This window comes from Diadema setosum, chromosome 22 (genome assembly GCF_964275005.1).
Source record: "Diadema setosum chromosome 22, eeDiaSeto1, whole genome shotgun sequence".
In the NCBI taxonomy this organism is placed as follows: domain Eukaryota; kingdom Metazoa; phylum Echinodermata; class Echinoidea; order Diadematoida; family Diadematidae; genus Diadema; species Diadema setosum.
In genome coordinates, this window is record NC_092706.1 from 4,275,086 (window position 1) to 4,302,337 (window position 27,252).

Sequence of the window (27,252 nt, forward strand, 5' to 3'; positions counted from 1 at the left end):
TTCTGTTTTTCGAATCTGACATGTTCAGCTATTCATGAATGGAAAATATGAACAAAATTTGCATGAACCCAAATTAAGGTGTTGCTGTAACAAAAGGAATGAAATGTAAAAATGAAAAGTAATGAAAAAGCAAAGAAAATGTGCTAAAAAAAGAAGAAGCTATTAACACCTTGGTTTGGGTTGAATATCAATAGTATTGCAATTGAAATCTTCATTTAAAAATTATGAGTATTTATGCATTTAATGAAAGCTTTACAAATTACATTTCGTGTGTTTATCCAAAGGAGCTTGCATCGTAAGGAGACTTTGCTGTAGATATTCAGCTTGTTTGTCAGAGTAGAATTCAATGTGAACCTTAACACACCCCCAAAAGGGTCTAAAGTGCATGGCTAGCCATCTTTTTACAATTTTTGCTTGTGAAGTTTTGTGCGATATTATATATTCTCTAGATGTTGTTGCCCCAGTATAACTGGACTAATTTGTAGCGTAGGAGAAATTTTGTATGTGTGTACTCTTGACTGTGACATCTGAAATTCTTGAGAGAAAGAGATATCTGCATGAGAAATTTTCGTGTGGAATGACTTTTCTTTGTTAGTAGGACTCTAATGCCCTATAAAAGAAAAGACAAAAAATCTCTTCCACAAATCCATATGGGATACTGGCAAGGTTCCCAAACGTTTCACAATTTAGATGGATTCGAATGATATGATGTTGTGTGAACTTGTTTGAAGACAGTGTGTCAGTGGTGGTCTGCTTGATATTCCAAGCAACATGACAAAGTTTACTATATTTTCAATGCATGTCGTAGCATACACTAAAGTGCTAAGTCTGTGTACCGGAGATGGTGTATTCAAAATTCTGCTGGTATCACACGAATTCTGTCGCAAAATCAAAAGTGTGCTCTCTGTCTCTCTCATAGTGGCAGTGTTTTGACTCTATCTGTAGATGTCGTCTCTCAAAGCTGAGAGCGACCACAAGTGGAGATTTCGAGGTAGTGGTGCTCCTTTGCCAACCCTTTTCTCGGCTACCGACACAGTTTCATCCAGAGATTGTAAATTTGTGTCGAAAATATATTTCTGGTCATGGACAAAGTCCAGCCTGCTCGTAAATGTTGCGTTAAGAATTGGGCAGCGAGTCGCTCGTTCCAGGCAGTTGTGATCCACTCATCATCTTTTTATTTTCTGAGCACAGGGAGAATGTCTTCCGGTTGCGCTCAAAAGACCCAGTAACATGAAGATTCATGGGTTGCCCAATTCATTCACTGCCCACCTGGGTACATTGCAAAACCATGAATAGCACCAGCCGGCAAGTATGTGCGTTGAAGCTTACGCTTACCGGCGCCGGTCGACTCCAGTTAAGAGTCTTAATTGGCTGTGTGTGTTACAGAGATCAGTGATACACTTTGTTACAGCAGAGGACTCTTGAAAATATCCGAGCTGGGTCAGCTTTCCGACACTATGGTATCCCCACGCTACTGGATCTTTAAGATGACAGAATTTGATTCGAGCAGTCGATCTCGCATGTTAGCCTTGGATCTAACATTGTCGTAGACTTAAATCAAACTTGTCTGTTAAATCTCTTTATGAGCTTTGCAGCTTTTTAAATCACTTGGTGAAAATTTGCAAAGGAGGACTGACTGCTACCTTGAAAGCTTCATAGTGTGTTTCCATCTTTGTAGCTGTAATAAGTATACCAAAAAAAAAGACCAGAAAGCAAACCAGTAGGTCTGAAATTCTTCAAAAGATAAGACTACTTGGTGAGTATTCTATGGTGTTTGTAAATAGCCAAATTTTAGTAGTGTAGCAAAAATATACAATTAATGGTTTTTTTTTGTGCATGAAACTAGATATAAACGAAATAGCTATTGAAGATGCTTGGTCTTTTGTTATTGTTTCTAGCAAAAGTTAAAATCCTAAGGACTATTCATTACACATAGATCATATGCTTGTTTCACTCACCAAATGCAAAAACAAATTGTGGTTTGTGTTTTTTGACTTTTTTTTACATGTGTTACTAATTTTCTTCCCTTTCAATATGTTATATGTGTGTGTCTGTGCCTGTGTGTGTTCTTGTGAATGGCTTCAGTTGGAGACATTGGTTAGTTTCACACTGGGCAACCAGGGATACATTTTACACGAGGGTAGTCAAAACAGAGTTGTTAAAACAATTATAAAAAACACCCTCGTAAGGCCCTAGGAGTAGGTCTCACCTTAGAGGTATATAGTACACCGTCCTATGCTGCACAACAATGCCTGTATGTGAGTGAATACCGGTAGTTACATAGGCCTACTTCACACTGGGCAAATGGGGAAATTCAGAAATTTTTGTACATCATTGATTAATACAGTATGCATCATGCTCTACGTTAAACATATTTTTTTTTTTTGCAAACTAAACTGAATTTGAATATAATTTTACTGGTTTTCCATTTTGCTTCAATTGTCAATTTTTAATAGCGAAATAAAGAAAAATATATTTTTCAGAAACAAGTAATGCAGACCTCCAACCTTTCTGAATGTGGAGGAGGGTGTCTGAATTTCGATGATTCCCAGCTCTTGTGTCAGTAAAAATTTCCTATTATTCTTAATGATTTTACGACACACTCCTGTGGGAACTGCTCTCTCTTTCCTACTTTTGAGCCAAACCATCCTTTTTGTATTTTTTCAGTCAGAAAGGTCGGGAATGTAATATATGCACAGTTTCCTTGAGCAAACTACAATGTAGACCTATCCCTGGTTGAAGCCTGTTACAAGAGTGTGTGCTCTTTGTGTGTTTGTGTAGGGTCTATGGGGGGGGGGGGGGTCTGACGGGAAAGTTATATGCTGACAACCATAGAGAGTGTATGACATCAATGAAATTGGAATGTGGTTACTGTTGTGTTTTTTTTTTTTTTGTGTTGTTTTTTCAGTAATCAAGATTTGTCAATACCCTTCCATCAGCCCACATGAACTGCAAATTAGTCTTGGTTGCCAGTCTGTTTGTAGCCACTGCCTGAGGCGAGTTTCATATAGAAATGTGCATAAAACTTCAATTTAACAGTAATAATCGTTACCATGGTAACAACTGCAATATGCACTGCTGGTTGGTAGTTGCTCCCATAGAAGAGATAAATGTCTTATGTTGACAGTTGTGTAATTTTTTTTTTTTTTTTTTTTTGTGGAACAAGAATAATTTTTAACTAGATACTTTGTTATAGGCATCTAGTAGGGACAGTATTTTGCCATTTGTATAGGCCTATACTGTTTCCCTTGTGTGACCTGCTTGTCCCAATTCGGGCTATGTCATGGATCAGAGTTCTGCCTAATTTCCCAATACATTTTTTTTTCCTGCTGACAGTATTATGAGTCTCTTAGTATTCCATTACTTTTTCCATAATCATGTATTGCCAAATATTCCCTGTCACACACAACTCTTTTCTCAATAAACCTAAAGATTACTTGCAGTATGTCATAGAAAAATGAGGGCTTGATAGTAATGTAATGAGCAATCACCATATTTGTGTCAAAAATCTAAACTGAGTATTACCATCATTGTTATGATTGTTATTGTATGTATTAACAGTATTGTCATTATTACTATTGTTGTTGTTATTATCCATGTTATTATTGTTTTTGTCATCATCACTGACAGCATAGTAATCATCATCATCATCACCATTATTTCTAGTGTCAACCATGCTGCTTATTGCTGTATCCATGGCAACAGGGACCAAGAGAATTTTTCTTCCCACCAGGTCTTCTGATAGCATCAACATGCGTGCACTCATTCTTATTCATATCCACCCATTGAAGACTAGTCCCGAGCATACTCGGGCAAGTATCTTTGGAAAATGCACGTTGTAGCAAACTCAGCCGTCCTCAACGGGATAGCCCATGGGTACGCCCTTGTTTTGCTTTGTCAAATTTGGGATACAGTCTCCGTCATGGTCTGATGTTTCATCCATTTTTAGCAAGAAATTTCTCAAGCATACTATACTCTTGGTCCCGTACGTACTGTCTGTGCAAAACACAGGCGGAGAAAAATTATGGCGTTACTCAACTTGCGCATTCTGTGTAACCCTGTTCTGTGTGTTGTGTAACAAGTAATTATTCATGAGGCACGCATTTTGCAAACAAAACGATTGCCTTTAATAAGGTTTGCGTGAATAGTCCTTTCTGTTCGTAGTTCTGTGATGATATTTCCTGCATTGAATTCTTCCAGAAATATGAACAGAGAGGTTTATCCCTTGGTAAAGATATTGATCTGGATCCCATTTCATAAAACTTGTTATCAGTGACAACTGCCACATTTCTGTGACAAATTTGCTCTTAGCCAATCAGATGCAAGGATTTCAGTAGCTTATGACATCTGTGACAACTTGTCACTGATAACAAGTTTTATGAAACGGGACCCAGATCATCATCATATTCTGCTCCATGCCACTGACTTTTGTCCTCAGATGGTTATCTAAACGAGGTGTCTCGTGTCCATAAACCCTGTAAGATTAACAGCACAGGAATACTGAAACTGCAAGATATTATCAATATCCCTTACATGATGAGGTAATTGTCTGTTTTCTCCTGGTTGTGAACGGCATAATTTTGTATGTTCTTTTCAATTAGACTTTCAACAACCATTAGTCATAATTGGCACATCTCTCATATTATGTACCTGGTAATCCTCTAGGTTGACATTTTTAGGCTCTGTGAAAAAATGAAGAAATACATGTATTTCTAAATGTGTGCATCAACTGTGGTCAAGTCAATGAATTCCAGCACATTGAAAGTTTACTTCATGTAGTCTTGCTCCAATGATACATTATATTTTAGTAAATGCCATTGATGGTTACTATCAATCAACTGTATCCAGCTGTTGGTACAGTTAACCTGTGGTAATTTATTCATGTTAGCTTTGTGGGGATACCCACACCACCAATCCCTGTACCAACTTCAGAATAATTATTTGATAATTCATGCCTGGAGAAATAGATAGATTAGATATTTTCCCGCCATTATTCATACACGCCTTCACTGATACCATTTGCACCTTGTGAATTTATAGCGAAGGGACGGGACTTTTACAGTGTGTTTGGCTTGTTTATAGCCCAAGAGTGCATCATTGTACCCATTTTTTTAACCTGAAACGAACCACTAGAGATGGACTATTATGATATCTTGTTGATAAGAAATCATTGTAAACACTGTTGTTACTTCACATTTCATCCAACAAATATGTACTAACGATAAGAATTATGTGCTATGAACAGATGTGTTTTGTTATGAGGGGTAGATACGTTTAGCATTAAATGCGTTAAAAAATACTTGTGCTATTCATTACAAGGGTAGGTAGGTATGAAGAGTTTTGTACATGGAAGCAACAGGGTCCAACTGTGAGTGAGTTCATCGAGTGCGAGTTGCTCTTTTGCTCTTCAAATCACAACTGTGATTTTAAAATTATGTAAAAACAATTTAAATTATAAACTATCAGTATTTTTTAAACTAGATATGTAAGTTCCCAAAAATGACCTTGTACACCATTTATGGTTAGGTAGACATTTTTTTTTTTTAAATTTTGTGTCTTCGTAGCAAAGCTACTTTTTATGTCGTTTTTCCTGTATTTTGTCCTCTTAAAACCAAAAAGCATATCCCTTTCTTTGTTTGTGTATGTGTCCCTGTGCCATTTTGTTCACAACATTAAATGTCATTCTGACACAAAACGAAAACTTGCAATGATGTGTTCAGCTCTTTAGTGACAGTGATTTTGTGATGGCTAGAGCCACAAGGGTAATTGTAATCAGAGCTGCCCAGTCTTCCTGATCCTACTGGAGGCTTCCTGAAAACATAAATATTTCTTCATGTCAGGATAATAGAATACGAGAGTCTCCCCAATTTTCAATTTTTGCCGATTAAGATCAGTGGCGGATCCAGAGGGGGTGCACCGGGCGCGCGCCCCCTCTTTATTTTTGGTTAAAACAAAAGAAATAAAAAGAACAAAATGGGGGGTGCATATGTCCCCCCCCCCTTTAATTTTGCAAAGGCGCCTCCCCTTATGGAATTCCTAGATCCGCCCCTGAAGATGCATGCAACACATAGGTATCTCCCCCATTGCTGATGTGGACTCTTGTCTGGTTTTGATATGTGGATATTGACAGCCCTGGTTATCAACTCTCTTCTTGAGATTTATTGAATAGCTTCATAGCCCCTCTGTTTCAGAACTGATGAAATACTTCTATCCACTGTTCAGATTCTCTGTAACTCTTCCGTCAAGTGAAACACAGCTCACATTAAGGCCGCCGCACACTTTACGACTTATGGTCGCAAGACAGACAGACTTTGGAGCTGAAATATACAAGCGTGTTTACTCTGAGGCTATTGTGAATTATTTCAGATCCAATGTCTGCCAGTCGTGTGACCAAAAGTCGTATAGGGTGCGGCGGCAGCCTTTACAGGTATGCCGGGATGTTGCATGGTTTACTTTGTCCTATTCAATTCAACTAGTCATGCTAGTAACTTACAGTGCAATGATCCATACCATATCAAGTCAGTGATTTGTATGAAAGAAGGAAGAGAAGGAGAGAAGAAAGGAAGTAAGGGAAAGAAAGATGAAGAATGTTTTTGTAAGGATTAAGAGTTTGCATACATCCACAATATCCTCATGCAGCACATTCTTGCTGTACAATGACACGAGACACACATTCCATTGAATTTCCAAAGTGGCATATATTTCAACACTTACAAGGTATGAGGAGATAATTCTGTACTATACATTATATTTACATCAAATATTAATATACACATTAAATATTCTTCTGTCCTCAAAAACAGAAACAAAACAAAAAAAATCAATTATATCTCCCAGTCCACAGACTTATTGTACATAGTGGGTGCTTGATGGAAAACAGTTACAGCAAAAAAGGCACAGAGAGAAATGCATATAATGTATTTACTGTATATAGCACTTTAGTAAGAGAAGCTGATGTGTACTTAACATGAAATTCGATATGTATTTATTCTGAAGTATCTCTTAGCAATATAGCATAGTTTTTTGCATATATCGTCGCCGGTCACACGAACCGACGAATCCCTCAGGTTTGCGTAAGAATGACAATTTGAGAAAATCGCGTTTGAAGTTAACCCATTTTTGACTTATGGTTGCTACACTTTCATGTCTATAATTTCCAAATATTTTTGTAGTACATCAGACTTCAACTCTTGCTCTAACTTGTGAAGTTTTTATCGAATTGTATTGTTAACAAATAAGCGGGAAATCGTCAAAGAGCCGCATGCATGTATTTTCGGTCTGCAAAGAACGTTGTCATTTTCCATGGTCAATGCGCACTGATTCGTCGGTTCGGTGACCGCGCGTACGCGCTTACTAGTACGCGCGTTCACCGAACCGTCGAATCGCCTGATTGTTTAACACACGCGTCTATGGGGAAAACAAATAATTTTCACAAATGGAATTACATACTTCTACAAAAGTGATAACTACGTAAAAATTACACCGAATTACACACTGAGAATTTCAGAATATGTAGTATGGAATATCTACTGTCGAAATGATTGAAAATCTCAAAATCGAAAATTTGACCCAAAATCGAGTGATTCGTCGGTTCGTGTGACTGGCGACGATATGTATAAAAAAAAGTAAATACAATCTTTATAAGTTTATCCTCTAGCTCTATCGAAGAGTATCAGTAAAATATGCTGGCACAATACGTCTAGCCTGATGTGCAGTACATGGTCAATTCATTTCCCTATGAAGGGTAGATCACCCCTCCAGCCTCGGGCTGTATTTGAAGAGATCATCACAAATTCAAAATTGCATCACAGACAATATTGATACATCAAATATGAATACATGGACGGATCGATATTGTAACGTAACCTAATTCTTTGTAAGGCAACAAGTATGAAGACTGTAAATTTCAAGTCATCCTTCACTTCACTAAACTCATCTTCATTTGCACAAGTGTTGGGCAGTTGCAGGTTGTTCTTGGTGGCTATCTGATGACAATAGTTCAGCCCTGCTGATGAAGAACATGGTGTGTAGATATTATTGGCATAGTACAAGAAGTTGGAAGAAGCAAGATATCAAATAATTGAAAAAAAATAGAAAAAGAAAATATAGCACATGTGTTGTGCAATTATTCATTAAACATGTTCAAATAAGTAAATCATGGAGGGAATGCATACTTGACTGAATACCAAACAGCCTGTGGGTACTTTAAAGTCTTGCAAGAGAACATAAAGATGTCCAGAGGTAAGTATGAAGTGCAAATATTCCTGACTCATATCAGATATGAACACTTGTTCAGTACAGCAGTTATTCAGACAAGCAGGGATTACAAAGTTCTATGATTTCTGCGTATGAAATTATGCATGAGTCACTGCTGCATTTTATAGCAGCAACAAATTTCACCAAGTCCATTCCTCCATTTGAAAAAAAAAAAAAAAAAAAACTCAAAAAAGATGTGGTTACGCACCAGTTCAGTCAAAACTATCACTCGTATGGTAATCGGTGGAATGCAAAAACCAGGAAAGAAATAGATGCCATGGACAATTCAGGTGTGAAAACTCAAAAAAAAAAAAAAAACCAACAACAACAAGCAAACAAACATAAAAAAAAAAAAAAAATCACAAAAGTTCTCGTAATGTGCTTGCATAGAGTTCATATGTGCATTGCACAGATGGCCGGAATAACAGCAGTGGAAGAGATGTATGAAATACAGACATTACTTGTATTAGATATGCAGAACTGTCAATATAGTTCACATGGTGGGACCTGGTCATAAATATATTTGTCCTGAGTACTTTGTCTGATCTGCACAGTCTGCATGAATATATAAACAGGCTGATGCTCGTAATTCCCTTTGAAACATATCTCTTGGTAATATAATACAATCATCTGTATGAATTAAAAGACAAACGCAAATTGCTTGAAAGAAATGCCACCTCTTGTGCAACAAGTGATGACATTGTGCATTGTCAACCTTCAAGAAAAGCTTCAATCAGACATCTACAAACTAAGTGGAAGGACTGATAGTAAGCACTATGTGTCAATATATCAAATTTGCATGCACGGTGGATTCAGCTCAATTCAATTGCATAGAATGTGGTTTGGACAGAGTTTGTGAAGACATTGATGCAAGCAAATGAAAGGCACTAGTGTCAAGAGACACAAACTAGCATGTAACCAATGAAACCATAGAAAATAGCCACATATTCATCAGTCTTTCGTTGTTGTTGTTGCTCTGTGGCAGAGAGCAGCGATAGTGTAAGTTTCGTCCTCTTTGAAATCTTCAATGACGTTTTGATACTTGTTGCTTTACAAAGGAGTATAGATGAAAAGATGACCTTCTGCAGGACAGGTTAGCCTTGGGACACTTTTAATACTCCATGCAACCAAGTCCCCTTTGCACATTTCTTTTCTTTGAGAATCCATCAAAAGTTCAGGGTTCGTCCTCATGAATCCGCAAGAATCCGCAAGAATACGCAGCCAAACTAGCGCTGCATACGATGCATGTTGTTAACTTGGTAGACTCGACTGGTGAGTGGGGGGTGTTCCAAAAAACTTCATCAGCCTACACCAGCTCGGGGCTGCCCTTCTGCTGGGCCTCGTCTGCCAGCTGCATGGCCTGCACCTCGTCCAGCACGTTCCTGAAGCTCTCCACGCTGACCTGGCCGCGGTTGCTCCGCGAGGCCGCCAGAGACCACAGCTTCTGGAAGGTGTCCTGGTCCATTTCGACCCCAATGTTGGAAAAGATGCCCTTGATCTGTGAACACAATGGAATAATTGCAATAAAAACAACTCCATGCAAGAATTCATTACAACTGATTGACAAATTGTCCTACATTTAACAACATATTTGAATAATTCTTCTCGACAGAAGAATTTCATGAATTTGAAGAATAAACAAAGACAAAATGGAAGTTTCTGTGAAAGTTCGCAAAGAAAAATGACACATTCTTAGATTTAAGAGAAGAGCCTCTTCTATCTTACTATTTCAGCAGGTCACTGCCTCTTACAAAAGTCGTATTCATACTCTTCATGTTACAGAAAATATATGACTGCGTAAGTTACTTGGATATTCTGTACGTCACCTTCTGTACAAACTACATGATTGTATAGTCCTGTGAACCTCAAATGCTGAGCACGCGATTAAACACAAACGCAGTGTCTCACTAGTACGGACTTGAGCAAAGTAATTTTATGCCTTCTCTTCATGGCTGTACCACCCAGCAAAGTCACAGACACTCACTCTTTGGAACTTCTGACTCACTCAGTGCCAAGTCATAACATTTTCATACAGGTGCGTCAATCATCACAAATTTACCTGCTCTGGATGCCTTGGCTGGAAGAAATCTTTCTCATAAACGCCCCTATTGCTGTAGATGGACGGGTTGATGAGGCCATAGGCATCCGACTCGTCGCCATAATTCTTCGAATCGCTGATGCGCTTCACCCTGGGAGCCGCGATGTCACTACGTATCGTTGGCACACCATATGTTCTGTAATCTGAATTTGCAGGTATGCAGGAGGGAAAACAGATTGGTTTAAAGGGTCATATTACACATTCATAAAAATCAGATTAGTTTAATCAGTCATTAATTGCCCACCAATTATTTAGTCACCTGCTCTTCTCTCTCCCCCCATAAACACAGATTTTAAAAAACATAATGATCTTTCCCACATGAACATAGCAAAATTCATTTTACTGTTGACAGTGAGCATGATATCACTGAGAATAGAGACATCCTTAATATAACGGATCTTGAGATTACTAAAAATCATACATCTGGGCTGGAATTATAGATCCTGATTTAAATCAAAGTCTAAGTTGATGTTGCAGAATATTTTAGTGATTGGGAGGAAGTGTTATCTTACGGACACTCACTGGCATCTAATACTCCTTGGTCATTATATTCATGGACATATACTCAAATACGAGTCAACAGATGCATATCTAACATCCCTACAGAGATGCAGAATACAGCATAACCCTATTGACCTTTGCAAATTGTGTGACCTACAATGTAGAACTTCAACACCTTACCAGGAAAGAAAAACAAAATCTTACCTTTAGTTGACACACCACCGACCACCGAATTAATCATTTGCGCGGACGTGCGATGACCGCCAATCGCCTCGTCGATTTGCTTCTTGATCCGCTCCGGCGTCCCCTCCTTCTCTTTCTCCTCCTCTTGCTTGGGGACGGTGGACTGGGGATTGGTCAGCCTCTGGCCTTCCTCCATCTTGTCCTTCCAGTTCAGGAAGTTGGCAAACTCGTTGTAGTTGATGTACCCGTCGGAGTTTGCGTCCACGTAGAGGATGAGCTGGGCCAGGAGCTCCGGTTCCACGGGGAGGCTGAACTGTTCGCAGCACAGCCGCAGCTCGTTGATGTCGATCTTTCCGTCACCATTCTGCAGAGATTGCAAACAAATGTCACAGATTGGTTTTTAAGAATATTGTATGTATACACCTTCCAATTTTACCATGAATGCTCAGAGTGTTAAGTTAATTCTCCGAAACCTGGTTTTCATATTTAGGTAAACGTCTAATATCTTATTTCAAACCGGTCATCCATTGCCAGATATAGTTTGGCCTTACAGTGACTACAAGCAATAACTTTGTTGTATCTCATTCAGTTGGGAGATTCGGTGATCTCCGTCAGGAAATTCACATAATCAGGAAGTTGTCAAGGAGATACTTCAGTGGACTACTACTTTGATCTCATCAATGCGAGTGCTCTGATTAATCATCAAAACTGAATCTCTTTGAACATTACAACAATAAATTCTATTAAGATCAGAAACAGTACAAGATAAATTTCCCAGGGTTTTTTTTTCTTTTTTTTCAAGTCTAACCATATCAAATATGTACATTCATCAATACATAGCAATTCCTATTCAAACCCAACCCAAGAAAATAAAAACAAAAATGGGTTCAAAATCACAAATGCAAAATCAGCATTGGCTATACATGTACATTGTCAAAAAAAAAAAAAAAAAAAAAAAAAGCTGGCAAAAGCTGCTTAGCCTATTCCATGGCAGTGAGCAAGTGGAATACATTTGAGTCAAAAGGAGCCTATGAGCTTTCAGTTCTAGCAGAATATTAATTTTGATACTATATTGCATTGTTATGGTGTTACATATGTCTGCAGTACAAAGTGTTTGCAAATCCCTTTATGACTGTCATTTTGCCTCTGACAAAGATTCTGTTGGGATCGAGAAAGATCAGGCACCCTTTGACTCCACTTTATTTGACATTTGATGGAAAATCATAAATGCAGTAAAGGGTATTAAAACAATTGTGGCTTTACCTTGTCGTAGTGGTTGAAAGCCGCTTGAAGATTATTGAAGTTGTGGTAGTTGGCCTTCTTGAGCTGCTGGCGGATGGCAGCCACCAGTCCCCTCTCCCTGTCCTTCCCCCGCAGATAGCTGCCGGGGTAGCGGCCGTGGATCAGGTCCCCAGCGCCGTACTCGTCCGGCTTGAGGAGGATCCCGAAGGAGTGGTCCGGGGGTACTGTCAGGGTCTCCTTGATGGGGTCATGGACCTCACCCAGCTGGGGCTGGGTGCGCTCTCGGAAGTCATCCACTCGCTTGGACACCACCTTCGTACCTTTGTCACTGGTTTGCAAATTGTAACCAATTATATGAAAATTAATTCCAATATGCAGACATCTGTGCTCCAGGTTATAATTTCTGGACGTCTACCATGCTCCAGGCATGACAATGCAGAACAATTTTATTAAAACTAGAAAAGCACTCGGAGAGCACAGACATCTGCCAAGCCTGTAACTCATTTTCCACCCTTACTTTCATGCTTATTTCCCAAATAGAACCATTTTTTTTTTATGTCTTTGCAGACAAACCAACGCCTCCTTCTTTGGCAGAGGTAACAAAACAATAACAAACTAGATATATCGCTAAGGCGACTGATATGCCTCCGCCATAATGCATGGTTCTCCTAATAGGTCTATAGTACAATGTCTTGACAATGCGTGATGACAGTTTCACACAATTGGCAAAATATTAAAATGACAGGTTTGCCACAAATGTGCTGAATGTTCACTTTCCTAGAACTAGGTTCAATTGGATGAATTATTCAAATGTCAGAGTGCAGGTATTTGGGGAACTGATGATTTTTACTTGACTTTTGACCCTTTTATAAGTTTATGCATTGAGTAATTTCAAGGTATTGAGAAAAAGTATAATTTCAGTATCAAATGGGAAAATAGCATTATCTAAACCTGGTCTTTGACCTTTGACCTCACAGTTCCACAGAGAATAACTGTTAGGTAGAACATGCATGTAAGTTTCATGATGATACCTTGAGTTACTTTCGAGATACATGTATGGAGGAAAAAGTGCAATTTAGCACTTTCACTTGACCTTTGAACTTTTGACCTTTGACCTTTAGGCAAGAAACTTCCCCAAAAATATATATTGGGTAATACATGCCATACATCAAGTTTAAAAAAAAAAAAAAACCTTCAGGCATATTGCATTTTAAGGAAAGTAGTGATATTTTGAGGAGTTGACCTTGACCTTTGACCCCCCTGACCTTTGACCCATGACCCCCAACTTCCCTAGATAATCACTGCCCATCGGTACAAGCATATATACTAAGTTCCATGAAGATACCTTGAACCATTTGCGAGATATGGAGAAAAACATGAAATTTCAATTTTTTTTTTTCACAAAATAACCTGTGACCTTTGACCTTTGACCCTGTGACCCTAAAATCCACACAAAGTATTATCCCCCAAGGATATACCCTCATATCAAGTTTGATGTAAAACCACCACACGGTACTTGAGATATCGACAAAAACAAAACGGGACGGACAGACATACGGACGGACGGACGGACGGACGGACGGACGACCTGAAAACATAATGCCTCCGGCCACTTCGTTGCGGAGGCATAAATATAGCATAGCGTTCAGTGTAGGTCACAGCCACAGCAATTATTATTGTGTAATCTGGTCCTGAATGCCAAACACATTGTACAATTGCTTTAAATACTCATTATATTTGTTCATATCTCTCCTTGCCATCCTACAGTTGTACCCCTCCCCCTGCATTTTGAAAGAGCAAGTCAAGCTCTTTTACTATTCTAGAATAAGTGGGATTATGTTGAATTTTCTTTATATTTTCTTTGTATCAGTCTATGCATATGACATCACAAACTGTTGTAGTCTTCCCATCCCGCAATGGCAGCACTGAAACTTAAAAAATTCATAACTTTTAAACAGACTGTCCAATTTTCCTCAAACTTTCACTGATCTCCTAGTATTGCTGTACTCACTAAATCACACATAGATATAGAACAGAAAGGGCAATTACAAGAAAAAGAAAATCAATATCCTGTCACACTCTTTAAAGCTACACATGCCAAGCCAAAGTGCTAAACAGGTTATAGCTGGTGGCCTTAGAGATGACAAAGTACTTCCAACAGAATCGTGCTCTATGTTTTCTGAGTAATAATAATAATAATGATAATAATGATAATGATAGTAATAATAATAATAATGATAATAATGATAATGATAGTAATAATAATAATAATGATAATAATAATAATAATAATGATAATAATAATAATAATAATAATAATAATAATATCAATTTATAAAGCACAAAACATATACATTTATTCTTCTGCGCTGCAAAAAGCTTCTGATGTACTTGATAATAAACATTTGAATGAAAAGATGTGTTTTGAGTCATGATTTAAAGACTGCTATGAGTACAGTTGGGGATTTCCTGACTACTAATGGTAGGCCATTCCAGAGTCAGAGACTCCAACTCTCCCGTTTTCGACAGGAGATCTCCTGCCGAAAAACCCATTTTTGCAAAATCTCCCGTTCTCCCGTTTGAGATCTAATTCCTCCCGCCCTGGCTCTGTGTCTCCCGTTGGAAATGATTTCTTACTTATTGCTACCGTATGTTGAAAAAATAAGCCTTGGATAGCACCAGAGAGCATCTGGAACCCTAGAAACTTCGCACTGATGAACTTGGAGTCTCCCGTTTGCTAGGGGTTTCCGGCGGGAGAATCTCCAGATCAGAAGGTGCTTGGGGTTGGAGTCTCTGCAGAGTATATGCATAATATGTAACCCTTTGCATGCATTCACTGTCCTTGAAGATCTGTACTCACAGCTGATTGTTGCGCAACCACTTCAGGGTCTGTGCCACGTTTTTGCCATCATTGTCGTGGGGGGTGGAGATTCCAAAGAAGCCCTCTTTCGGGTAGCTAGACCAGTCGTAGTTGCGGTCGACAGATTCACCCACATCGAAGTCATGGTGTGTGAACTTGTAGAGGTCCCTGCCCTGCTCAGTCTCGGCAAACACCTGTTGGTAGGTCTTGGCTGGACTGACTAACTCGCCTGCTGTGCAATCTTCACACACATACACACATACACAAAAGAAAGAAAGACAAGAGTTTTGTTAGTTGAGATTAATCTTATCAGTGAGTTCTCTTCAAAATTTCTGATATAACTTTTTCTGATTTTTTTCTACCAAAAATTAATACTGTATACATGGTTCATTTTATGGTGTCTTATTATTTTTTTTTCTCATTTGGCAAATCCATTGATATTCACAAAATTAACACAATTTTGGTAGAAATGTTGTCTCTTGTAACACAAAAGCATTGCATATTTCCAAGGTGCGAAATCACTACCTTTTCTGCTCCAAGAGGATACTACTAGTATTGAAATCTAATTTTACAAAATCAATCAGTAGTGAAAGAAATATTATAAATCATCTGGCACTACAGGATGTACGTGTATCCTGTGAAATGCACTTCTTGTGAGGTAAAATGTACACATTACAGAATCTAAAAATCTGAAAACTTGATTAGTTAATGAAATCTTGTTGATCAGTGAGGCAAATGATAGATGATTCGATTGCATAGACGGAAAGAGCATTGTATTGTCAAAGACACCATTACGCTGTATGTTGTTGGAGAGATTTGCAATTTGTGTGAATTGACAGCTGGTAGTTTAATCTACTTTGGGGCAGATCAAGTCTACATCTCAGTCCTGAATTCTGGTAATTTTCTCACTCTACTGCCCGCATCTAAAAATTTCCTTTGCTCTGTGGCAGTCACCAATACCATCTCTAGACGATAGGTAGTGGAGAAATGATCATGCACTTGTTCTGACTACACAATCGTCTCACCAAAGACATTTTTGGTGCCAAATGCTGTTTTTAAGGGGTCAATGTCTGCTGGCAGCCCAGGGCTTTGGTCATGGGACTGTCCGAGGGGAGCTTTCTGCTTGCTGGCGTAGAGTGATTCCTTTTTCTCCGCCAGGCGCTGCTCAAAGAGTGTCTTCGGTTGTGGGTTTACAACATCACCAGCCTATAACACATATGAAACAAGAATACAAGACACTTCACAGCTGAAAGATACACAATAATTTTCTTTCTTTTCTTTTTGATTGGTTTGTCCCTGCCTTTCCATCACTGGAAATAAAAATATTCAGCATTTCATTGTTCATTCTACTAGTGGTATTCACATGCTTTTAATCTTTATTTTCTCAAAGTGAAACTGTTACAATTATTGTGCATCTGTTAGGGGAGGACCTCAAATCTGTACAATGAATATTGTCAGCATTTCAGATATTACACAAGACTTTGTTTAATAAGCATCAATGACATGATTTCTATGACTCCCCCCCCCCCCCCCCAATCGCCCAGATCACTATGTAACTTTGGCTAACTAGTTGTTCTCCCCTTCAAAATCAATAAAGGTCTTAGTATGGGTGCAATGTGAGTGATCTATCTGTGATAGATATTACTCCACATTTTCTCTTGTATCTTTCTCTTTTTGTAAGTGTGGACATGTGTCTGAAGGACAGGGTGCATTTCATATCAATGCATGATAAAAGGTGAAAGGAACCGGGGGGGGGGACTCAACTGGTACCAGTCTTGAGATTTTTGAACACCCTTTCTTCTGAGGTAAAAGCAATTGAAATCATACAAATGAAATACTGTCTTTAATGATTCCACCTACATACCTCTCCCCTCATTCTGCAAAAATGTGAAAAGATATCATTCTCACAGACAAGCTGTTGACATATATACACATTTTTACAAGCAAGATTGATATTGCTACACTATCAGGTAAGTTCCATATGTACACTCTCACTCTAAACTTGTATTCACAATTTCAAATACTGCAGGGCTGCAAACCAATAACTTACCTTCAGTGAACCGCTGGTTTCCACTCCATGGGAAATTGTGGAAGCAGTGTCTGGATCACCGGCTTTGCCCCAGAACACTCTCTTTACCTGAGGTTCGGGTTGTGTCATATTACGGAACTTTTTGACGATCGGAGGAGTTTGAACCTGAAGGAGTATGAGAGAATCCATGATTTTGAAACTTCTTCAAACTGAGATTCATAAGAATACAGAAAATAAAAAGATAAAATGTAACATTTAGAATTCAATACTAGTACTAATTTCATCATTAGGATGTATGCAATAGATAGCATATTATTATAAACATGAGAAATCCAGGTACATCTCAGGCAATATCAAATTCCTACAAGTACAGTTGAGTAGTTTTTAGTAGTCTGATAATGTCTCTTTATGCCAAAAATGATCTCTGTGAACATGTTGGTTCAGTGATTCACTACATGACAGCCATTGCACGGTACATAAAGACTACATACTACAGACGGTACTACATGTAGGCTATGATGTCTAATATGAAGCAATCCAAGAAAGTGTGACTTACCCTTTCTATATTCATGCAATCTCTTGCAGTTTCTCCCGGCATAGTGATGAGCTTCCCTGCCTGTATAATACACAGAACAGATTTAAATGTTATACAAGAAGGTAAAATTGTTGAAAAAAAATTTAGTCTCTGTGCTATTTAGGTTACTTTAAGAAAAGAAAAAAAACTTGAAAAACTCAATTCAGTGCAATTGACTTCATTTCTCAAACAATCACAGAACATGTGCATGTATCACTTGCAATGTATCAATTACCAAACAGAAGCAGGTTTTGTATTATATATCGGTACACAGAATGCTGTGTGGGACCTAAAAAAGCAGAGCTAGTTAAAAAACAAAGTAAAAAAAAAAAAGATATAAAATAGATTTTACTTTAATTATCATTTATGCAGATATCTTAAAGTGAAAACAATATATTGCAGAAGGAAGGGCCGAGATGAGAAAAAAAGAGGGAGGGAAGGAAGAAAAATGGAGAGAACATCTATCCCCTATGGCATGGGCAGTGAATGACTCGGGCCACAGTGGCCCCACCCATACTCCCCCCCCCCCCCCCCCCCCACTCCTGGCCTGGAAGTTTAAGACCATGAAGTGATGCACATCAACAAGAAAGGCAAAACGGCACAAAAACACACATTTTATTACATTTGAGCAGCTTAAAACTCAAAGAATATTCAAACACGAACAATTACTTTTATTTGTAACTGAGAAAGCAGACAATGAACAAAATACATTCACTAGACGCTTAAGTACTACACCCCCAAAGTGGACTAACAGTTGTTAGTGTTCTGACGATAGATCTACACAACCCTTAACACTACACAGGTCTACAATTAAGTTCTTTTTCCCTTTTTCCTTTTTTTTTTTCAGGGGTGGGGGTTGACTTCGGGTCAAAGTCTCAGTGTCAGCGTGGTCACTTGACTTGTGATTCTTTTAACTTCAAGTGTTTTGTGAGTTCTACCTAGAAGGTTCTAGATCTGGATTCTAGAGTACAATGCAGTGGACAAGTTTGCAACTCTAGAACCTAGCTACAAACAATACAATTCTTCTTGCGACATTTCTTGTGATGGCAAGCGTAATTACGCTCTTTTCAGAGCGATTTGCGCTCTCCATGATTGGTTGCGAATTGCCGGTATTCTGTAATTTACCCGTGACAAATCATGACATTTAGGCCTACGTCATTTGTCATATGTTACAATACAAATATGAAATAACAATTAGGGCCTAGATTATCTAGATCTAGATATACAAACCTAGGCCTGTTACAAATTCAAGTCTTATAATTTAAGATTAGAAACTAGGCCTAAAAGTTAAAATGTTAAAAATGCATTATGTAACATTAACGTTGTTAGATAGGGATCTGAAGTCCACTAATTGAGTAGGCCTACTAACTGTTAGAATCTAACGAACGTTAGGTTGCTAGACCATCTAGACCCTAACTGTTAACAAACAATGGTTAGTTCTATTACGTTAGGGATTTCTATTTACCGCAGTCATGTCACGATTTCTGTCAATGAACTTCCCTGTGTTGCTGGCAATGGTGGGAATTTCACTACCATTTGAATTTGGTGGCGTTCTTCCTTGCACACCAGTTGATGCACTTGTTGAGGCAACAGCAGCCATGGTTCCTGTTGATCACACTTCCCTGCTGATATCAGGACAGTGGCTTAGGGGCAATCGTATCGTGGTAGAAAATCTAGTCCTACGTTACTTGAGACGTTGAGTAGGGTCTAACAAAACAAATGTAAATAGATTTCGGGATCTACACTTCACAGAGCATGCCAGTGCTGCTATAATACAAAATTGGAGCTGAGCAGAGTGAGGGCTGTTGCACCAGATCTCTACGCCGTCCGTCCAGGCGCATGAACTCTCATAAGTCCAATGCAGTGTGATCGAGTCTCGTTGATCTCAATGTAAAGCTCAGCGGTAGAAATAGAATCACTATTGCTGTTTCAAACTACAAACTAGACCTAGAGTCTAGATATCTGGCTGGTATACTTGGCCAATATTTCACAAGTTTTGCAGGACTTGTTTGCCGCACACATCCATACGAAGAATTCTTGACACACGTCCACATCTACTGACTGAGCGGCCACACACCTGTTGCCTCCCCTGGCCCTTCGTTCTTCATCAGAAGACTGATACGCTACACAGATTTCACGGTGTGTGTATGTGTGTTGTATAGCTCACGTACAAAGGTATACCTAGCGTAAAGTGCACATAGTGCACATAGATACGAAGCAGTACACACATGTACGTACGTAGAGCAACTTGTTTAGAGCGTGATGTTGCTAAGGCTCTTTTTCAATATATTTATTTCTAAAAAGTATTTATCCGTTTTGATTTCAATTATTTTTTTTTTGTATTAGAAAAAAATTAAAATTTAGATAAATTATATTATATCCAAGATATATATGGTGTATATGTGCAGATTATCTGTCTCTTTATATCTCGTAAGCAATATATTGTAAAGGCTAAGTATGGGGTCATTGCCTTTCTCGTTTGAGTCTGCCGAAATTTCTCGCATTTTACGAGAGGATAAATCTCATGACGTAATGCAGGTGGGGTTTCACGATTGCGCACAAGGGCTTGCATCTTCCTGTTATGAATTTTTCGCTGAAGTAGATGACCAATTTCAGTCAATATATGCCGTTTGGTAAGGATATTAAGAATATGAGTATGTCAGCTGTGTGCATGTATGATGAAACTTTCCGTAAAACCTCACGAAGTAAACTTAAGAGGACCTGCTGGTTAAAAGTAGGCCTGTAATGAAGGGGGTGTCTCCGTTCACCTAGTCACATTCCCATTGACTTGCGTACGTTGCAGTGCGATGTTGATGTCCGTACCGGTTGAGGTCATGTACAGTGTAATTCCGTGCCTGTCGCAGCGTAGGAACGAATGCGGAATGGCACTTGTGGACCCATGCCATGGTGGTGCGATGAGATATTATACGGCCAAATGAATGTAATGATTTCCCAAATATGATACTGAAACTGTAGTAATGCAGGAGGCTTTTTGTTTCATCATTTCTTAGAGAGTAGATGGGCTAGCTCGTTTTGCCTTATTAGTACCAGCTGAACAGCCAGCCTGCCTCTTGAGTCTTTATTATTAATTAACTTGCGATACGTTAAATAGAGCCCAAGACGCCAAGGGGTTTAGTCTCTAGACTTGACTCTAGTCTTGAACCTAGTTCCACACAATTTAGGCATTTGACTATTTTGACAACAAGTGCTTGTTGGTAGAAAACACATTCAACACTGTGATTTAACTTAAAGCCGCCAGATCTATCTCGTCGTCTGCATCACCACATCTACTAGCACAGATTATTTTAGAATATTTTAGTGTAATTGACTAACTGTATCCAGTATCGCCGATCGGTAAAGGGCACCAAGGTTCGACCTCTTGTGCATGCCAAGGTTCTACCGTCCGCAAAAGCACATAGGTTTCTACATGTTGCAGGCAGTCGAATTTGGGTAGTTTGTGGTCAGATTACGGGCAGCTTGCTGTATTTATTTTTTGGTTTTCAGCACGAGTGTATCAGCACAGCACAGTTAACCACAATCATCATCAACATCATTTTCTTTAAAAAGGCAGTGCATTACAACCACACGCATGTGTCTATCATTTGGTCCAGCCGCACGCATGCATGTGGTTGTAGCCATGGCCCAAAAGGCCAAGTTGCTGGATACAGCCACACGTGAATGCAATGCAATACTACAATGAAAATAACTTGTTTTTCTTACATTCTACACAACTTTATTTCTTTTAAATCATTTCAAATTCATTTCATTCTCGTCTTTTCTCCTCTTTTTTAATTAAATTTTTTTAATTTTTTAGTCTTGTCACAAACGTTTATCCGCTTTAACTGCAAGTTTTCTTGAAAGAGATCATACTTCCTAACTTAAGGCCAGCCTCGGGTATGTTGCATTCTGATCAATTCCACCATCGACGCGACAGCCACCACCTACACCACCAGCCGGCCAGCCAGTCGCGCGCACCACGGCGCTGTAGTCGCAGCAGCTTGATAACATCTAGAGTAAAATGTCCCGTTTGTGGCACTTTAAGCATTGTTAAGGGTTTTTTCAACTTGTTAACAAATCAGGCAAATTATTTTCAACCATTTCATATATCATAGACAAGATTATTCATTAACGCAATTGTTTTCATGACAGAAATTTACCATTGACCAACGCAGTTTTCATGATTTACCACTGCAATACCCGGCACAATTTTCGCCGATATAAGGGCGATATGCGACATAGTATTTCTGCTTGCGGCACGATGTACAATCCCTATGCAATACGCGCGTGCTTCGCTATCTTTAGCTGAATGCCTTCACATGTCTCGCGAACATTGCGTAAGCGCCAATTCCCATTGCGAAAGCACATGAAAATAGCGGGTGCACATGCATTGGCCGCAAACAAGATCGCAATTCTGGCGGTGTTGTTGATGTCTTTCTCGTGTTTTCTGAATTTTTTCGATGGTAAACATCCACTTTCCGAACAAAACTGGCGGCCCACATCGGCTCGCGAAAGTTCTATTTTATGTGAGGATATGTTTTCAAAATCGATGAGCATCGGGAAAACGACAAAAAATCAAGTTTCTTGGACTATAATTTCTTAATTGTTACGTTAAGAAGTACCGAAAATTTTATTTTGGATGCAGTATGTTGTCATTTAGGTGAGAAAATTTCACTTTTGTCAGAGATCGTGCCCATTTTACCGGTTGGTTTTTGTTGATTGCTAGTGTGTTAGTATATGTGTAGTGTGCATGTAACAGTGCAATGCTGTGTTTAGCGGTATATTACCGTGTATGTTGTACCTGCCGCGAACGACTGCACGGCTGCTTACTGCCGCAGTTACTCTAGAGTTTTGTGAATACACATACCTGGTACACAGTAGTACGCAGCACATGCACGCTCTTCAATAGTTGCGACATAATGTGTTGATGTGTAGGCCAGCACCAGCTGTGCTGCGAATATTAAAGCTATATATTAGCTGAAATCCTGATACATCAAGACCCCGTTGTAGCATTATGATTGATCAGGTGGATTCCTAATCAATCGGAATCCACCAATCATGTGTTGCTTACTAAAAGGTTATGAATGGAGTTTTTAAAAAAAGAACATTGTAGAGAAATAAAGTTCTCTAAAACTTAAACTTGAAGGTAAAATGAGGTTAGTTTCATTTCTGTAGTTTTGTGAGGTGGTGGTATGTGTTGCATTCATACATCACATGTTAACTACCGGGTGATCCCCATATGGCGCACCAGAATGCGCATGCAGCTTCTTTGTGTGTGTATCACTGACCTCTAGAGAGATAGTGGTATTTACTGATATAAAGTGAAAACGTGGCTGTATCCAGCAACTCAGGGCCATGGCTACAGCCACGTTGTATGCATCTGGCTGGATGGTTAAGACGTGTGTAATTGTATACACTGCCTGCATTATTAATGTACAGTGCACTCCCGTCATAACAAACATGGTTACAACAAAGTAAAAATTTAGACCGCAGTGTTATCTGTTCTATTTTTAGTTTTTGTTAAAATTGTTTATTTAGCGAGGTTGTAATAAAAGTTTCATATAACGAAAGAAAACTACCGGTCCCGAGGACTTCGTTATAATGGGAGTCCACTGTATTCCACTTTGTGATTGGGTCAGGATGTGGATGTTATGCTTAAAGATTTTGTAGAGAATGCAGAACACTTATGTGTATTCAAATATGATGAGTAGAAACTACAGTTGTACGTGTAGGTGTAATTTCATGACACATTCGTGACATGAGACAATAGCATAATCAGAGAATTCTGTAGAACTAGTCTAGATTTGTATTGTTACTAGAAGTACAGTACTGGTATTTAATTAGATTTTACAAGAACATGCACAGATCATACAAAAAAAAAATGGAACAGATAAAATACATGTGAGATTTACAATAAAAACATCAACATTTGAGATTACTTGTAAATTATAAATCGCAGTCGCTATACCCACCACCCCTTCCTCCATGCACACAGGACCAACTCCATGCAAGGATCATCCGTATTTGAGCTTTCACTAAAAAAAAGTACGAAACCATTACTGTATATACAAAGCATGTTAGTTTGATGAATCTATGCTTTACTGTGTTACAGTATGCTACCATGTACACTGACAGCATTCCGTCATCAAAGGATGTTGCCGACCTTGAAATTGTGCATCATTCTCCTGAATTCATGTGTGGGAGAAATTCTTATGAAATACGAGCAGAGAATAGTGAATCTTCACAGTGAAATATGCAGACAAGTCAAACAAGTTAATATTTTTCCTGATATTTCAAATTTGTGTACTACAGTGTTATGAAAAACGGGGGTATATAATTCCAGTGGCAATTACTGGCTATGTAGTATGTAGAGTAATATGTGGTGATCGTTGTAGTTTACAAGGATAAGTATCTTTCCCCATTTGCATACACTGTACTGTATAAGCTGATGCCCTTGACCTACACTGTGTACACTGTTTAAATAACATACATCACTAGTCCCATTTACCAACCAAACACAATTTCCACTGGAAAAAAAAAATTGACAGTATGGAGGGATGTTTGGTTCAGTGCATGCGCATATTTTATGCTCTACATACCATTCTGACATCGAAAGCTCGCTTCTGTTTGGCAGTTTCATTCAAATATTGTTAAACTCTGCTGACTGAGCTTCAATTGTTACATATGTAATAATGTATGTGTGTATTTGGGAAACCATTTCATCTGTTATACCTTCAATAACAGATATGAAGTACTATCTTGCCCATCCCCCTCCATTCAAGGTGCTACCAAAGCAAGTACACTGCGTACATGTATTTTGGCATTAATACTTCTGAGAGATGTACTGTGCACATTCTCAGTATTATATTTTCCTCAGTATTTATTAAAACTTGTTATTGTTTTTTACTAGTATATACTGTCTTTGGTATGTTTACACATTAGATTGTAGATTGTTGTGACTCATTGTTAAACATGTGACTCTGATGAAGTATTTTGTAGTGTGTACTTTGAATCTCCTTGACCAGACGTTAGGACACAGTATTTGATACCTTTTGAAGTGATAAGAGTTCATGAACAAATGCAAATACCTTTTGCCAAATGCTTCAGAAGTCTTCCATTCGCGTGTACTGGAGCTTTACACCATTTGTGTGATTGTCGAGGATGCTGTGGTACTAAACACCTCCCAGTTGTACAGTCCATGTTCTTATTAATGTTTTTCTTTTTGCACATTACTACACTGCTGATATTTTGTGTTTATCATTCTCTACCAGGACTGCTCTTGTTGGTCAAGGCAAGTCTACTCTGAATACAGCCCGCCAGACTGAAGTGAGGAGACAATTTATTCATTCTGGAAGTCGACATCACCGCAAACCTTTACTGCAACATTGCCCGCAAACGGTAACCTGTGGTGGAGTCTGCATTGTCGAACTTTTTGCTCGTCCCAATTTATGTTGAACAATGGCAAATAGAGGAGGGGCACAGAGGCCAAATGGCACACAGGGCAAGATATGTCAGTTCAAGCTCGTTCTCCTCGGAGAGTCTGCTGTCGGCAAGTCCAGTTTAGTCCTGCGATTTGTGAAGGGCCAATTCCACGAGTTTCAAGAAAGCACAATAGGAGGTAATCATTTGTGTCTGAGTCATTGGCTCGTCTGTTGTTGTGTTTTATGTGACCACTTGTTTTTTTCGCATGGGATGCTCAATGATCACTGCTTTTAGTGGCAAGCAATCAAATGGGTTAAACTGATTATTGTTCGGACAAAACATCAGGATAAAAGTTACAGAAAAGTGCAGCTGATACCACCCGAAAGTAGGTTTAGTTTTCACTTTTCCATCACCAAGATTTTGGGTAGTGTTATGCACTCAAAATCAAGAACTCGCACATGTGTATCAATGCATCTGTATTTTTTTTTTTCCTAATTAAGCCCCCCCCCCCCCCACCCCCCACCCACCCGAAACCCATGTTGGGACTATTTACTTGTGTGTGTGCGTGGTTTGCCAAAAGAACAACAAACAACAAAATTGTGTTAAAGATTTGTTTTTATCGTTTGATTTAGTAGGACTTGAATGTCAGTGACAAGGTGATGTGACCTTTATCTCCTCAGAGATAATTTTCATGAGTATGAGTTCATAGACAAAGCAAAGGATGCAAGGCCTGGTTGATAAGCCCCAGACTGACAAGAAAATGATTATCGTAAACAGTTACCCACTGAAGTTTTGCGCATTGATTACAGCAGAAAGGGGGAGCTAACCCCATGTAACATTTTGTATCAAAATAAAAAGAGAACATCAACATCATACAATTCCACTTTAGGTCACATCATGATCTATAGGCACCTTTATCTGAAATTTCCCCCCCCCCCCCCAAAGAAAAAAAAAGAGAGGAAGCATTGTGTTTCTTGAAGTGTTGTCGTATCCTCTTGTGTGATATTGTATTCCCCTTCTTGTGCATTTTAACTTCATGGGGAATTCCCCAATAATTGTTCATTACTGAATAGTGATGCCGTCATGTACATGTACAATGTAGATTTTTAATAGAGCCATTGGGCAGTGTACCGTGTGTCCCAAGTTCTCAACCCAACAGCAGTACCATATCAATAGGTAAACAGTGTTGGCCCAGAGAAGCCAGATTCAGGATAGTCGGCCAACCTCAGGGAAGTATATTGTTGGTTTGTTGAAATGTTTTTTGTTTCTTTTTTGTTTTTTGAGGGGGGGGGGGGGCGTTCCTTGCCAAGTATACATCCTCCCTGAATGAATAATTCAACAAAATGGCAGATTTGTTTTTGTTGGTGTTGTTGGTACAGTGGGGTGCCAAGTACTGTAACCTTTCTCCTTCCTTTGCTTTACTCCACAATGGCAGATTTAACCAAGCGCAAAGTTGTTGGATGATCTTAACACAAACACAAAAAGTTTGCTAAGTATGGCATACACAGTATTCTTTACACCGATGTCATGTTACATGTACATTGCCCAAATTTCAGTGGAAATGATTATCATTACCAAGCAAGCTATTGTCTTCTTACTAAATTTTTGTTTTTGAGACTGAAAGCAGGAGAGTGCTTACAAAGCAAAGAGTCAAAGAGTCTGACAGGTAGTCATTTGCATGTGCACAAAGGAGGGTGGGGGTGAGAATTACATGTAAATGTAGTTTCAAATTAGTCTCACTTGTAATGAGGAGATTGAACCGCAAATACTAGCACTTTGTATACAGGTGTATGCCAACTTGCAGTCAATAGTGCAAATACTGTAATGCATGTGGTTAACCACTCAGTGGTAACTTACATTACTGAAATCTGCACTTAAACTTTTTGGGAGAGAGAGTGAGAAAGATTCCACATGGTTCATGTTTTGTTTCATTGTTTGTTCTTTCTTTTTTTCTTTTTTCTTTTTTTTTTTGTGTGTGTTCTATGTGCATTAACTATACACAGCCCAGTTGCTGTAAGTAGCGCGACAGGGCTGTACCAACGGACCGACAAACACGAAGAGAGTTCTAACGATCGCATGGCGATCGGCTT

The 27,252-nt window shown here is 38.8% G+C and overlaps 2 protein-coding genes across 2 annotated transcripts in view; one reads left to right on the top strand and one right to left on the bottom strand.

Annotated features, from left to right (window-relative positions):
• Positions 1 to 6,684: 6,684 nt before the first annotated feature.
• LOC140245098 (EF-hand domain-containing family member B-like) lies at positions 6,685 to 19,462 on the bottom strand. The gene is made up of 9 exons (XM_072324696.1): positions 19,209 to 19,462; positions 17,726 to 17,785; positions 17,191 to 17,334; positions 16,166 to 16,346; positions 15,141 to 15,381; positions 12,302 to 12,608; positions 11,060 to 11,402; positions 10,316 to 10,497; positions 6,685 to 9,754 (listed from the first exon to the last, which is right to left on the bottom strand). Exons 1-9 carry the CDS (start codon positions 19,341 to 19,343, stop codon positions 9,563 to 9,565), a joined length of 1,785 nt encoding a protein of 594 aa, XP_072180797.1. The 5' UTR covers positions 19,344 to 19,462; the 3' UTR covers positions 6,685 to 9,562.
• Positions 19,463 to 20,257: 795 nt separating this feature from the next.
• LOC140245478 (ras-related protein Rab-5B-like) overlaps positions 20,258 to 27,252 on the top strand; it is a 35,246-nt gene continuing 28,251 nt past the window's right edge. Inside the window, exons 1-2 of the mRNA XM_072325049.1 lie at positions 20,258 to 20,376; positions 25,012 to 25,358. Coding sequence (XP_072181150.1) covers positions 25,199 to 25,358 — 160 coding nt within the window. The 5' untranslated portion in view covers positions 20,258 to 20,376; positions 25,012 to 25,198. The remainder of the gene's footprint in view (positions 20,377 to 25,011; positions 25,359 to 27,252) is intronic.

Excerpts from the sequence above, each read along its gene's own strand:
- LOC140245098 (XM_072324696.1), bottom strand. The coding sequence starts at position 19,343 with ATGGCTGCTGTTGCCTCAACAAGTGCATCAACTGGTGTGCAAGGAAGA. Across the intron at positions 10,498-11,059 it reads CGGTGGTGTGTCAACTAAAG|ATTACAGAACATATGGTGTG; the intron begins GTAAGATTTTGT and ends CTGCAAATTCAG. Across the intron at positions 9,755-10,315 it reads AGCCAAGGCATCCAGAGCAG|ATCAAGGGCATCTTTTCCAA; the intron begins GTAAATTTGTGA and ends TTGTGTTCACAG.